Source organism: Engystomops pustulosus, chromosome 6 (assembly GCF_040894005.1).
Source record: "Engystomops pustulosus chromosome 6, aEngPut4.maternal, whole genome shotgun sequence".
NCBI classification, from domain to species: Eukaryota; Metazoa; Chordata; class Amphibia; order Anura; family Leptodactylidae; genus Engystomops; species Engystomops pustulosus.
This window is the reverse complement of record NC_092416.1, coordinates 143,582,423-143,594,833: the sequence shown is the minus strand read 5'-3', so window position 1 is coordinate 143,594,833 and position 12,411 is coordinate 143,582,423. Positions and strand designations below refer to the sequence as shown.

Genomic DNA, 12,411 nt, shown 5'->3' with positions numbered 1-12,411 from the left:
TTTACTATACTGTATATAGTAATTGTGTGCGTAATCTGTGTGCGCTATATAAATAAAGAATTATTATTATTATACTGTACTTTAGTCCTAGGTTGCAATAAACAGCTGTAACAGTTATCAAAGGTGCTGCAAACAAGCTTTATTGTTAATCCTGGTTTTTATGACAATCCAACATTTTTAAAATCTAGCTGGGGTTTAATTATAAAATATACAGATCCGACTTACATACAAATTCAACTTAAGAACAAACCTACAGAACCTATCTTTACATAACCCAGGGACTGCCTGTATAATGATGTGCACAGAAGTTCAGTACCTGATGAGACCTTTATATAAGTTACACAGATAAACCATTGGTTAAAATAACGAGAACTGGTACTTACCACGATTTGGGTCTGGTAAGTGTCAATAGGCAGGCTCTCAACTCCTCGACCTTGAATGGCACGTTCAGCGATCTTGTTCCTCCCATTGTTAATATCTCGCTGATATCTTACAATGTGATTGTCTCTTCGTTTGGTCTTTAAAGGGCTGGATCCTAAAAAATATTGAATGTGATATCATTTTGTAGAGTAGTTTTAACCTCTCAATACCCCTTAAACACAACCATTGAAAAAAAATAAAATATAAATATATTCTCAAATCTCCAGCATTTTTCCAGGTTTGTCAGAGGATTTCACCCATCCTGAGAAAAAAGTGAAAACTATTGCTAGATCTTCAATGGAATCTAAAAAATGGTAGTATATGGTTTACAAAGAGAAATTGGAAATGTATAGAAAAAGATCCTCCTATAAGTAAAATTCTGTTGTCTGCTCTCATTCAGACAAACCAATTCGAGGACCATTTACAGATCAGTTTTTAGATTGTGGGAAAAAACCATGAGGTGCCCAGAGGAAATCCACACCAGCACGGGATTATATACAAATGACACGCAGATGTTATTCTGGTCCAACTCAAACCTACTGCCAAACACTCACTGCCACAACTCTGCCCATTCAACACCAATTTCTTTGCAATGTAGTATAATTATTTATACACTTACAGTAGGCGGCTCCCCTATGTTGTACATTCATATAGTTCTTAACCTTCACTTTTAGTTTCATTGTTTTATCTATAAATTGCTGTTAATTTACTAATCATAGTTTATCTTCTAGGTTCTACCCTGTAAAATCCTAAATATCCAGCACTAGGCCCGTCAATGTATGACATAGATTTGATGTATAAAAATACCACATCCCTGCGGTCTGTGGTCTCATTTCAGCTCCTGAGTGTAATTAGGTGAGAAGAGATACCATCAATCATCTGTCGCTAATTATTGTTGCTATAAATATTAAACGGGATGAATGTTATGATTGCAGATCTCCCAGATGTCTTCGTTCCCTCTCCTTCAAAGTGTAGGCTTCTTTAGGAGAACTGATTCTTTTCCTAGTATCAGTTTTCACAGTGAAGATTTTTTACATTTCCATATACTGTAGTCATATAAATGTGTATAAACTGTACATGGTTCATGTGGATGGAGTTAAGGGAGATGACTGGTTTAGATGTCCTATAATAGAATAGAGGTAAAGGAAACATGTCATGAAGATTTGGGCCGCAAACCGCCACCAACCTGTTATCCAGGACAGTGACACGATAACAATAATTTACTCATAGTAGTTGAATTGTCTGCTAAAAAAAAAAAAATAAAGTATACATTCTATATTCTGTGATATTCAGCAGAACATTAAACACTTTCTCGTCAGATGGTTTCTTAGGCAACGGTACTTCCCAGTGCAAAACACCCTTGTTAAAGGAGTCACTTATTCAGTTCTTCTACGTATTAGGCAGAGTTCAAAGGGGTTGTCCAGTTTCCGTAAATAAATGTTATTTATATAGTGAATAGTTTAAAAAAATGTCATTATAATTTCTGCATCAATTCCTTGCTGTTTTCAATATATCTGCTTGCTGTAATTCTACAGGAAGCTGCATTGTTTGCTTCCTGTGGATAAAAATCGGTCCCTGGTCATGTGATGTCACAAGGCTCGTTAGAATTACAGAGAGCTATCAGAGCTGTGTTATATAACGAGCCACATTTATGAAAGCGTTTGCGCCAATTTTCACTCTGACTTTACTCTGAAAAAATGTGGAAACTGCTTGCACATGTATTTATAAAGTGTCTGGCCCACAGGAGGCTGTACATAAGTAATCCATGGGGGTGAGGGGGCTTTATATAAAATAACCATGAGGGGCCTGTTTGCTTTGATAAATTAGGGAATATTTTAGGGAACAGGGGACTGTTTCAATTTCTTACATTTTAATGCCGCCTCATGAGTTCACCGCAAAGGGGCCAACTGAGGCGATCTCACCCAGGGGCCTACAGAAACCTGGAGCTGACCCTGATCTGGTTTGTATGCCGTTTGAATTTTAGCATTTCATATTGGCAATTTAAACACAGGACTGTCTTTGTATATATCTTTACAAATAAGCTTTCTAACTAAAATGGAAAATGATGAAACCAATAACTTAGAAAATGAAAATATTCCAACAAGTTGATAAAATGTAGCTGTTCATTAGTTTTGATATGCAGTAATACCTTCCCCTGATCCTCTGTTACTGACTAAATAATGTTGAGTCTGTGAAACTTAACATGTATGACAGGGGTATTGTGCATTATACTGTGCTATGAATAAGTTATTCCATCAATAGATATGATTAAAGAGAACCGTCAGCTTCCAGCCCACTTATAAACTCAACATATGGCTTGAATGTATAGAAATATGTATTTATATGAAGATGGACATTTCAGTCATTGTCCAGTTTGACTTCCCAGGATCCTCTACTCAGTCCTTATTGACAGCATTATGAAACTGGGCAACAAAGGATACACAAACGTACCTTGCCATATAAATACAGGGTCTTTGGCTGGAGGCTCCACCTACATGGCCATATATTTATTAATAATAATAATGGGGCTCACAATCTATTCAACCTACCAGTATGTTTTGGAGTATGGGAGGAAACAGGAGGACCCGGAGGAAACCCACGCAAACACGGAGAGAACATAAAAACTCTTTGCAGATGTTGGCACTGGGCTTGAACCCAGGACCCCAGTATAGCATATATATGTAGCCAAGGAGCTGACAGGTGCCCTTTAAATAAATAGAAAACTAGTATAAAAACAAATATTATTTAGTTAGTTGTGAAGGTCATCCCACGCTAATATCTGCAAGCAGGATATTTACTGGAAGATGTGCTTCAGATAATCAAATAAAGCTGCTTATGATCAAACACTTACATCAAAATGATTGCTCCATGTTTATGCATGACAGCCTAAAGTATTAGCCCTGGGCTCCAAAATAACTTGTCCCAAAACTCAGCAACAGTGCGGATTCTCGCTAGTATTTACGCACAAGGAATGAAGGGTGGCTTGTTGCCATGTGTAGTTCTAGATTTTAATGTGGGATGTACTGGCAAGGAGTAGTGTTAAAACTTAACTATTTTACAGCCAGAAACCTGCAGCACAGTGAATGCTGTATCCTAGGAAGAAATGACTTTGCTGCTGAGGTTTTTGTTACCATAACCCTGGATAGCAGGGGAGATTTATCAGATAAATATACATTTTATAAAGGTATTGAATTTGTACAAATCCCATTTCATTAGGTTTATCTCTTTCTTGACACTAAAGATTGCGTTCACATGTTAAAGTTAAAACTGCATCGCAACTGCATCAGTTTTATTGTGATTTTCGGTGAAACTCGAAATTTGACAGGTGAAAGACATTAACTGAACAGGTGAATCACAATCATTGATTGGGTTTCCTCTTCAATAAAATCCGCCTGTCCAGTTCATGTTTCATCTGTTAAGTTAGGAAACTGAACCTAAAATCACCTCAAAACTTATAACGATGCATTGAGATGCAATTTTAACTGCAAAGTGTGAACACGCCCTAAAGGGTTAGCGTCATGATTGACACTTGAGACTTTCAGCGATCCACAGAATGGGGACATGTAAGCGTGAGGTCACGTGTGGCATTTGTGTTACGTTTACAAACATAATGCAAACGCCCAGGGCTTGGCTTAATCACATATGCGTTTTCATTGAAACACATGCGATTAGTAACTACCACACAGTCTCTTATATTTATAAAATGCAAAACACCGGGTGCCGTACTACCGACCTCATTCATTGGAAACATGTATGCAATTAGGCCATGCCCAGCCCCCGGGTGTTTGCATTGCATTTGTAAACGCAATACAACACAATCTAAGCTGCACAAAACAAAAAAACATCCAGTGTCCTTAAATCTTAAAATATTTATAATTATTGCAAATTTTAAAATCCATAAAAATTACTGTATGGGCAAACAGACATGATGATTTCCCAGATGGAAAAAAGTGTACTTGCGACATGTTTGGGACTTTTCCTTTGTCAAGCATAACAGCCTACGCATACAAATGAAAAATATACTTCTAAAACCAGTGCTAGTGGTCAAAACCTACTTCCTTCACCTAATTTTAAATGAAGACAACTAGATGGAACTCGCAAACACTTGCCTTAACTGCACGTTGGTGCTGTGATTGTGAGTACCATCAGGTTGTCTTCATTTACTAGAATCTCGATATATTTGCCACTTACATTAATAAAATTACCTCAATTACTATTAGGGTGCTGTCACACGGTGCGTTCTTGGTCAGTTCTTGGACCATTTTTAAACGGACTGAAAACACATGCGTTTTTGTATGTTTACCATGCGTTTGGCTGGTTTTAATCCGTTTCATAAACGCATGGGAAACTCAGTCCGTTCAGTCCATTTATAAACAGTCCAAGAACGCACCGTGTGCCAGAACCCTAATGGCATAAAATCCCACAGACAGCTGAGGCCATTCTCTTAATAGGTCCCTGCAATTGGTAACTTTTGCTACTTTCAAATAAAATTCCTATCCATGGTGAGTATAATGGTGAACTATAATAAGATAATGATTTTATTGTATTCATTGTATGGAATGGATATGCATTTTTATCAATTGCCTACATCATACACTAGTGCATACAGTAGAATAACGCTTTAACCTGCCCTTGTTCAGGCCTGAACATGCGCAGGCTATAGCGATTACACAGGCGCATGGGCAGGACACCAGGAATTTTTTTTCAGGGCTTTGACGCCAAAGAATATCCCCCATTGTATCTGTGTTACAGCTCTACAATATTCATCTATTCCTTCGAGTCAGATAAGGAAAACATTTCTGCTCAGAGCCAACATTGTGAGATAATAACTGGCCCTATATTGCCTGCACATGTTACTTGGAAGACTGCATTTGCTTGATCGCTATCTTATGTATATAACCCCAGTGGCCAAAAAATTCTGCTTAAGCATATAATTTGGATAAATGTGTTGTCAAAGACTATTATTTTGTTCCCTCAGCCAAGTCCACAAGGCTCCATGTATAATATGAAGAGTAGCCATTAAGAATGAAAGTAACGCAGAAGGAATGAAGATCAGGTAAAACATAGGTATTACTTCCAAAATAACGCAATCACTATCCATGTCCAATGTTGGGGGACCAGGTCTCAGCTACAGGAGGGATCTGCTTTGTCTATTCTTACTCTCCCGTGGCTGTATAATTTTGATTACTGTGGATTAAATGCTTTCTGACCCCCAAATGGTCAAGCTTACATTTGTTATCAGTATGGAGGTGGTCGACTGGTCCTACCCATACAAATGGTGGGCTTGTCTAATGTGTATGGTCTCCTTTATTGACTATGGTTCTGTAAAAGCTGCAAGTGGTGGTTGTCACCAAGTATCTGTATCATATGTTGCAGTGGATGCTGTTTTAGACATTTAGATACATACATTTCATGCAGGCCTATCACTTCTCCTGACATGTCTGTTTTAATAAATACATTTATTCTCCGTTATATAACAAAATAGGAGAGTATTTGTTTTTATTCAGTGTTATTCTGTTTCTCTCTTCTATGAATGAATGAATTGCCAACTTGGTGTCACGAATTGAGGGGTGCTCGCACATATCTGACGCTATCTTATTGATCAGTGCTGATGAGATAATGGTCCCCCTTTGAAGATGATAATTGTCATGGCCTGATATTTTATAATATCACTCAGGAAGAAAAGCAGAGGATCAGAGGACTGCATTGTCCTTTAGTTCTATTATTTGTTTGTGAATTCCAGTTCCTCTTTACCATACACATGTTGTGCCCTGATATTTTGAACATTTGTTTTTGCTAACTTTTATTTTTGCTTGAATGTTTACATTTGTGTTTTAGTTTCCTAAACATTAGGTTTTTTTTTAGCAGTGAGCTAAACTTGAAGCTTGTAAATGTGTACTCACAATAAAGACAGAAACCTGTTTAGCGCATACATGTTCTATCCATGTACATGCAATTTATAAATCGGATGTTGTAGAAAGTTATTAGGGTGAGTTTATCTTCCAAGTTGTAAGAGTTTATGGCTTCACAATGGCCAGTGTTAACATTTTAACAACACTAGAGGAGAAAATAGATACTGTAGGGGCTTACCTGAGATAGGTGAGTGGTCCCAAGACTTCACAATCCCCTCAGTGGTCACTAGCAGAGTCAGGATGAAAATAGGGATCCAAAGCATCCTCAAACACAGAGGTGACACGCTGCCCCAACTCCTTAGTGTATCACAATCCTTAACTCTAAGCTGCTTCTTCCCAACATACCCGGTACAATGGTGGACGCTCCACTGTAGTGTATGATCCCCTCCCTGAGCATCTGAAGGAGATGGAGACAGCTCAGTGTGGGATGTTCTGTTGTGGAAAGCAACTGGAGCCTAAATTCATAGACAGAGATTGGATGTGTTCCTTCACCCCATCTAGTGGCCAGCTGATTCAACGCACACCACATCTTTCCAAATAACATCCAGTTAAACCCGTGCAAGCTATTCCCACGTTTTCCTGGAAAGAACTGCTTAAGTACATGATGATATCTGAGCAAGAGACAACACAAGACGTCCCAATAAGTATAAACCTGAGAGCACTAACTCATCCATACTACAAGTTAATATCATTTGTGGTTTATTATTATGAAGGATTATTCCAATTATTTGTACACATACAGCTATTTAGCTGCCAGCTTTTTTTGCTTGTTCAGCTCAACCTAGCACATGTATAATTTTCAGAGTTGGCTGGTATAAGGGACTGCCATGTGTGGCTTATCTGCATGGATTGGATCATTACAATAGAAATTGCTGACTGTTGTTCCTTCTGATGGCAGATCAACAAATCAGATGGTTTGCAGATGCTTAATAAAATTGTCCATCTTCCAACAGATGAGACCAGAGTTATACAATATACATTTCATGGCTTATAATCCTTCGGGAGAGGTTAGAACTGGAGTGTTCTGGAAGGAATCGTTTCTCCGGATTAGTGAGAAACAATTGGTTCCTGCATGCTTCCACTCTATTCCCTCTCTCAATGCTTATTACTAGATTTTAAACTATGAAATTCTGGACATGCATAATATTTGGTGAGTGAAACATGATTTATGTCTTCACTTCCTCCTAACTCAGCCATCTGAGTTAGTAACAAGTAAATGGACTGAGATAATTGTTCTCATTGCCACAGGGCTCAGGTAGAGGATAAGTATTTCCCCTTAACACTTACCCCGAATATAAGCCCTGGAGTGTGATTTTCATACACAACTTTCACTCCCAGCTGTAACTTCACCCGTGGACATCTCTGTATGTGACATTAAAATTACACAAAAACTGTTTCTAGGTGTCATGGAACAAAAGTTACAGCTAACCACAGTTTGCAAAAAGTGTGAGCTGTATAATAATCAGAAGCCCATGAACCTTCTCCATACACCCCTTTATACCCAGTCAATGGACTTCAAATAAAATCTACCATTAAAAAACAGACACAGGCACCTTGACTGTGGTAATCTTCTTATATTTGTTATCCATGGCCTCCTTCCTCAACGTTACAATTATGCTAATTACCCTGAAGGTCTCCTTGGGGGTGGGGGGGGGGTACCAGAGACACTTTGTGTTGAAGATTCACAGGCTGTTAAACTGTGCTAGAGCATTTCCCCACTCACTATGTGCTGGAACTTCCTCTGTTGCAGTGAAATTACATCAAGCAGAGGAAGGGGGGAATTGCTGAGGGAACAGAGGGTAGGGTGAAGCAGCCTGTAAATTTGCACGCTTTTAAAATTATGCTAATAAGCCATTAGCATAATTATAAAAGCAGATTTTAGAACTATAAGAATATTATAATATATAACATTTCCGCAGTCACAGTGCCCGAATCTATCATCTAAGTGTCCCTGGTTTATCATGCTTCATTTTGATGGTAGATTTCCTTTAAAGTTGACCAGTTGGGAAGGGCTTGAGGAAGATGACCTTACTAGACATGAGAAATTAGGGCTAATGATTATCAAGTCAATAGAATCACAGGAAATTTACAGTGGAATTCAGAGTATGGAAAGTCCTGATGTTGTGGACATTATTTAAATAAATGTTTCGTTATTGTTCAAGAATAAATGTACATTTTTTTAATAGAAAAAATAAGACCTAAACCTAACCCAGTGGAATGGCAATGTGTTTGGGGAACCATCCCTTTATTCAGATTAAGGGACAAGGGACCCTTATTTTCATGCTCATTCAGTGAACATCAGTGAATCCCCCAGATCTACATCTTGTGCAGTATCCTGTGGGTAGTGACAAAGTTGTATGGTGAATAAAGCTACCAACACTGAAAAAGGAGTATAATCACTGAAAGAAATAAAAAATAGATATTGTTACAGTAAGTGATTCCTATAGCAGTCGTTTATCTTCCACGTACTGTATGCCCCTTGGCCCATCAGAACATTTATCTTAGAGAATATATTTGTCTTATTAAATATCCTATGTGTATGGATGGCTATAATTCTATGAAAACCCCTCTTTCTATATTTAGTGTGGGGGTTTAAAAGTAAAACAGATTTATTTATAAATAATCAGCATCTGACATTCCGCCTAAATATTCATCCAATAATCTGCTAATATCATCAATGCAGCAACGCTCTATGTAGCTGGGAATGATTCTGGAGGAGAGCGCACTGAGGATTGTTTTCAGAGAAACTTTATCCACTGACCTCCTCCGCTTGCCATTCAGAGAACTGGCTTGTTGCTATGTAATTAAATGTAACATCTTCTCTTCTGTATGTTAATAGGTGGAGATAATTACAGAAGATTTGAGGATTGCATGGGTGGTTATCTTACGGAATCCAGAATACATTCTAAGAGTGGCTAAAGGAAATCAGTGTTTGATGATTTTGAAAGTTTATAAATCCATTTTATTCATTGCCTTCTGCAGTAGATACAAGCATATGTAGCTACATGTTATAAACTAAAGAATTATTTGTTTTGTGTTTAAGCTTTTGTTGTTGCAGTAAATCTGGATATGATCCTAGTAGTTTGTCCCCCACCATTGTGATTATTAAAGGGATACTTAGTCTCAAAAGGAATACAGAAAGCTTCATGGCAATATTCCCCATCTTCTCCTGATTTCCATCAGCTTTGCTTGTGGACTGGCTGAGGGCAACATATAACAGGATTTTATTCTTTGGGCATTCTGGAAATGTTTATTTGGGTCCATTTTGCCGAAATGTTATTGACTACCCTGTAAAGTACCAAGTCAGCCAAGAGAAGGACTAGGTTGTGGACCCTCCTGGTTTCTACAGTTACACTGTATCACAGCGATTCTTCAGGTTGCTTCCCTGGGGTAGTCTTCATTACCGGTGGCTCATGTGGAGATGAATATGACACCAATCCACAATAAAGGAATAATAGATTGATGACTAAATGTCTAGACAGGCAGATCTCTTGCAACACGAGGTCAGGGCATGCATCAAGCAGTAAGATGTTATGAACAAACCAAGTCACAACCTAGAAACACATAAAGACAGATGTCTTTGCACTCTATTAAATGTAAGAGAAACTGTTGCTAAATCACTGGAGGGGTGGAGAGGATCCCCTAAAAAATCAGGTTGTGGTGATATTGCAATTAGAAGTAGCACAGTGTTGCATGGCCACAGACAACAGAAGAGAAAGTGTACACCATGACTTGACCACCTTGTACCACCTATGGTTGCCTGATGGAAGAGAATGGTTAAGCCAGGATGTTCAATATTTAGGAAACACTTGAACACAAAAGGCATCATGTCAGTGGGAGAGCTAAGGGCTCACCAAGACATGGCTGGTGAGAGTGACAAGTAGTTTACAATTTGACAATCAGAGCCCCTGAAAATAGTTAAATCTTTAATATTGTGCAAACTATGGAGCATAAGGATCTGCTTTTGTATAGATAAAGCATAGAATTCCTACACAGGAAACTAATTTTCCTATCTCCTCTACTAAGATATTAGTGTTTCTTATAAATGTAGAAAGGTATCGTATACATCAAAAAATATGAATCCAGACCAATACAGTTGGATAACCAGTTTGGCAATCCTGGCAGTATTTTTATCACTTTGGACCATAAAATGGATCCCAAAACAAGCTCCTCTTTAAGCAAGCCAAAAGATAATAGCGTAACTCTCTGTCCTGTATGTGAAGAACAGAACAACATGTTTCAAACAATGTAGATCCCCTTGAGGTCCCAAGTCTTTTTGACCTTGAGCACCCAGACAGAATTTACTGCTTTGGCTTGCTTTTTATCTGGCATAGTGCTTTATAGTGCTTTTATGTATGTAAGTCATTCTGACATTAGTTTCATTGTGAGACATTGTACTTTGGTTCCATTCAATATTTTATTTACTGTCAATTTTTATTCTGTACTCGACTTCTTTGCATGAGGTGAAAAAACTGATGTAAACAAACACTAATAATATTTTAAGTTGACATGGTGTGCATTTAGTTATGAAAATAATGTAAGTTATTGACATTTTTAGGGATTTTTTTTTCCATTTTTACCAGCATCACAGAATACATACAGAATGCATATAGAATAGATCACCAAAATGTATAACTAAATATATTTAACCAAGTGTATTTTTTATTTACACTACAGTCAATCCTTATTTTTCACTTTTGGGGCGTTTTTACTACTGTACACTGATTTTTTTTTTTTTTTTTTTTTTTTTTTTTTTACTGAGCAAATTAAATATGGTTGCAGAGGTTCTGTTTTTTTTTTTGTTTTTTTTTTTTAAAAGAGGACCTGTCACCTGTAAAAACGGCACTAGGAGCTGCTTACTGAAGTAAGAAGCTCTTTGTGCTACAACAGACGCAATGATAGGATTATTGGAAACCTCCAATAACGCTAGCAGACACTGCCACGATGTACACTAGAAACTACAAGCTTCCAGCGCGGTCCGGCGTATTCATGAGGGGGCGGGATTAGGGGTGGTGACTTCCGCATGAAGCTCGGTAGTCACCACCAGCCTATGTAGTGTAACACTGCTGCGTCTGTTGTAGTACTAGGAGCTCCTAGTGCCGTTTTTACAGGTGACAGGTCCTTTTTAAGCTGGTAAAAATTTTGCACGATGTGTCGGTTTAGATTCCCTGTTTTTTTCGGGAGAGTCTTTCTTAGGAAAATGTTCATCAGAGATCATTCTACCTCCGGAAGCCCTGCTTCTTCTCCTTCCTTTAGCAAGTGGGACATTTGTATAGTAATTTTGGAAGTATAGCAGATCCCCTTATCTGTAGGAGGATGCTGCAAGTCTTACATTATCCTACTGCATGTGCAGATAAATTAGTTGAACACCCAGGGATTTATCCCCTCATCCACTCAACATGACGTTATAGATTATAGCCAGGTTATAGATTTTATACCAAATCTGGCATTTATTGTGAATATGCAGTCTTTCTTTGAAATAAACTACAGATTAATCAACAGATTTTTTTAACGGAGAGTTTAAAAAGATTAAAATGTATTCATTTTTCCAGAGGTGAACTCTTTCTGTTGTGAAGAGCAAAGAATAGTCAGCTAATTGTCAGCTCATCGATCGATGTCTACAACAGTCCTTGAGCACTTGATTCCTGGTATTCCACGTTGCACAGATTGGAGGTAGCCGGTACTGGAAACACTTGAAAAATGTGTGGAGAATCCACCCCTTATAGGTAAGTCAAAATCTTCTTTAATTTTTAAATCCATCTTAAAAATACAAAAATACAGAATAATAGCGTGATGTGACCTACATCAAACCACTTAAGGTTCTTGACATAAACCATGTCAAAGGGCAAATCATAGACCATGACTAAGAACCCAAAGGTTCTACAATGGTTTCAAATATAAGAAGATTTTAACTGACTTCCGAGTGCTGGATTCTCCACACGTCTTTTTGTTGTGTACATGGTTTTGTTGGAAAGAATGTGCTTTTTGACTTTATTTCCTCTTTTTTCCCCACTAGGGGGTATCATAATGTGATCATATCATTGCTTTTTTAACTACTTATTACATGCTGCATGCCCCC

General features: G+C 37.9%; 2 protein-coding genes across 11 annotated transcripts in view; one reads left to right on the top strand and one right to left on the bottom strand.

The window, feature by feature from the left end:
* PLXDC1 (plexin domain containing 1) overlaps positions 1 to 6,795 on the bottom strand; it is a 45,155-nt gene extending 38,360 nt beyond the window's left edge. The window contains exons 1-2 of the mRNA XM_072111536.1: positions 6,511 to 6,795; positions 384 to 535 (exon numbers count right to left, since the gene is read on the bottom strand). Coding sequence (XP_071967637.1) covers positions 384 to 535; positions 6,511 to 6,595 — 237 coding nt within the window. The 5' untranslated portion in view covers positions 6,596 to 6,795. The remainder of the gene's footprint in view (positions 1 to 383; positions 536 to 6,510) is intronic.
* Positions 1 to 12,411, top strand: part of LOC140064538 (uncharacterized) — an 83,038-nt gene that overhangs the window by 57,773 nt on the left and 12,854 nt on the right. For 7 of the 10 annotated variants that reach the window (XR_011847770.1, XR_011847769.1, XM_072111548.1 and 4 more), the window contains 3 exons: positions 1,152 to 1,275; positions 5,399 to 5,476; positions 11,885 to 12,058. The gene's annotated coding sequence lies outside the window, so the exon portion shown is untranslated. Of the gene's footprint in view, positions 1 to 1,151; positions 1,276 to 5,398; positions 5,488 to 11,884; positions 12,059 to 12,411 lie in introns of all 10 variants that reach the window. The other 3 variants (XR_011847771.1, XM_072111547.1, XM_072111545.1) reach the window with 2 other exon arrangements.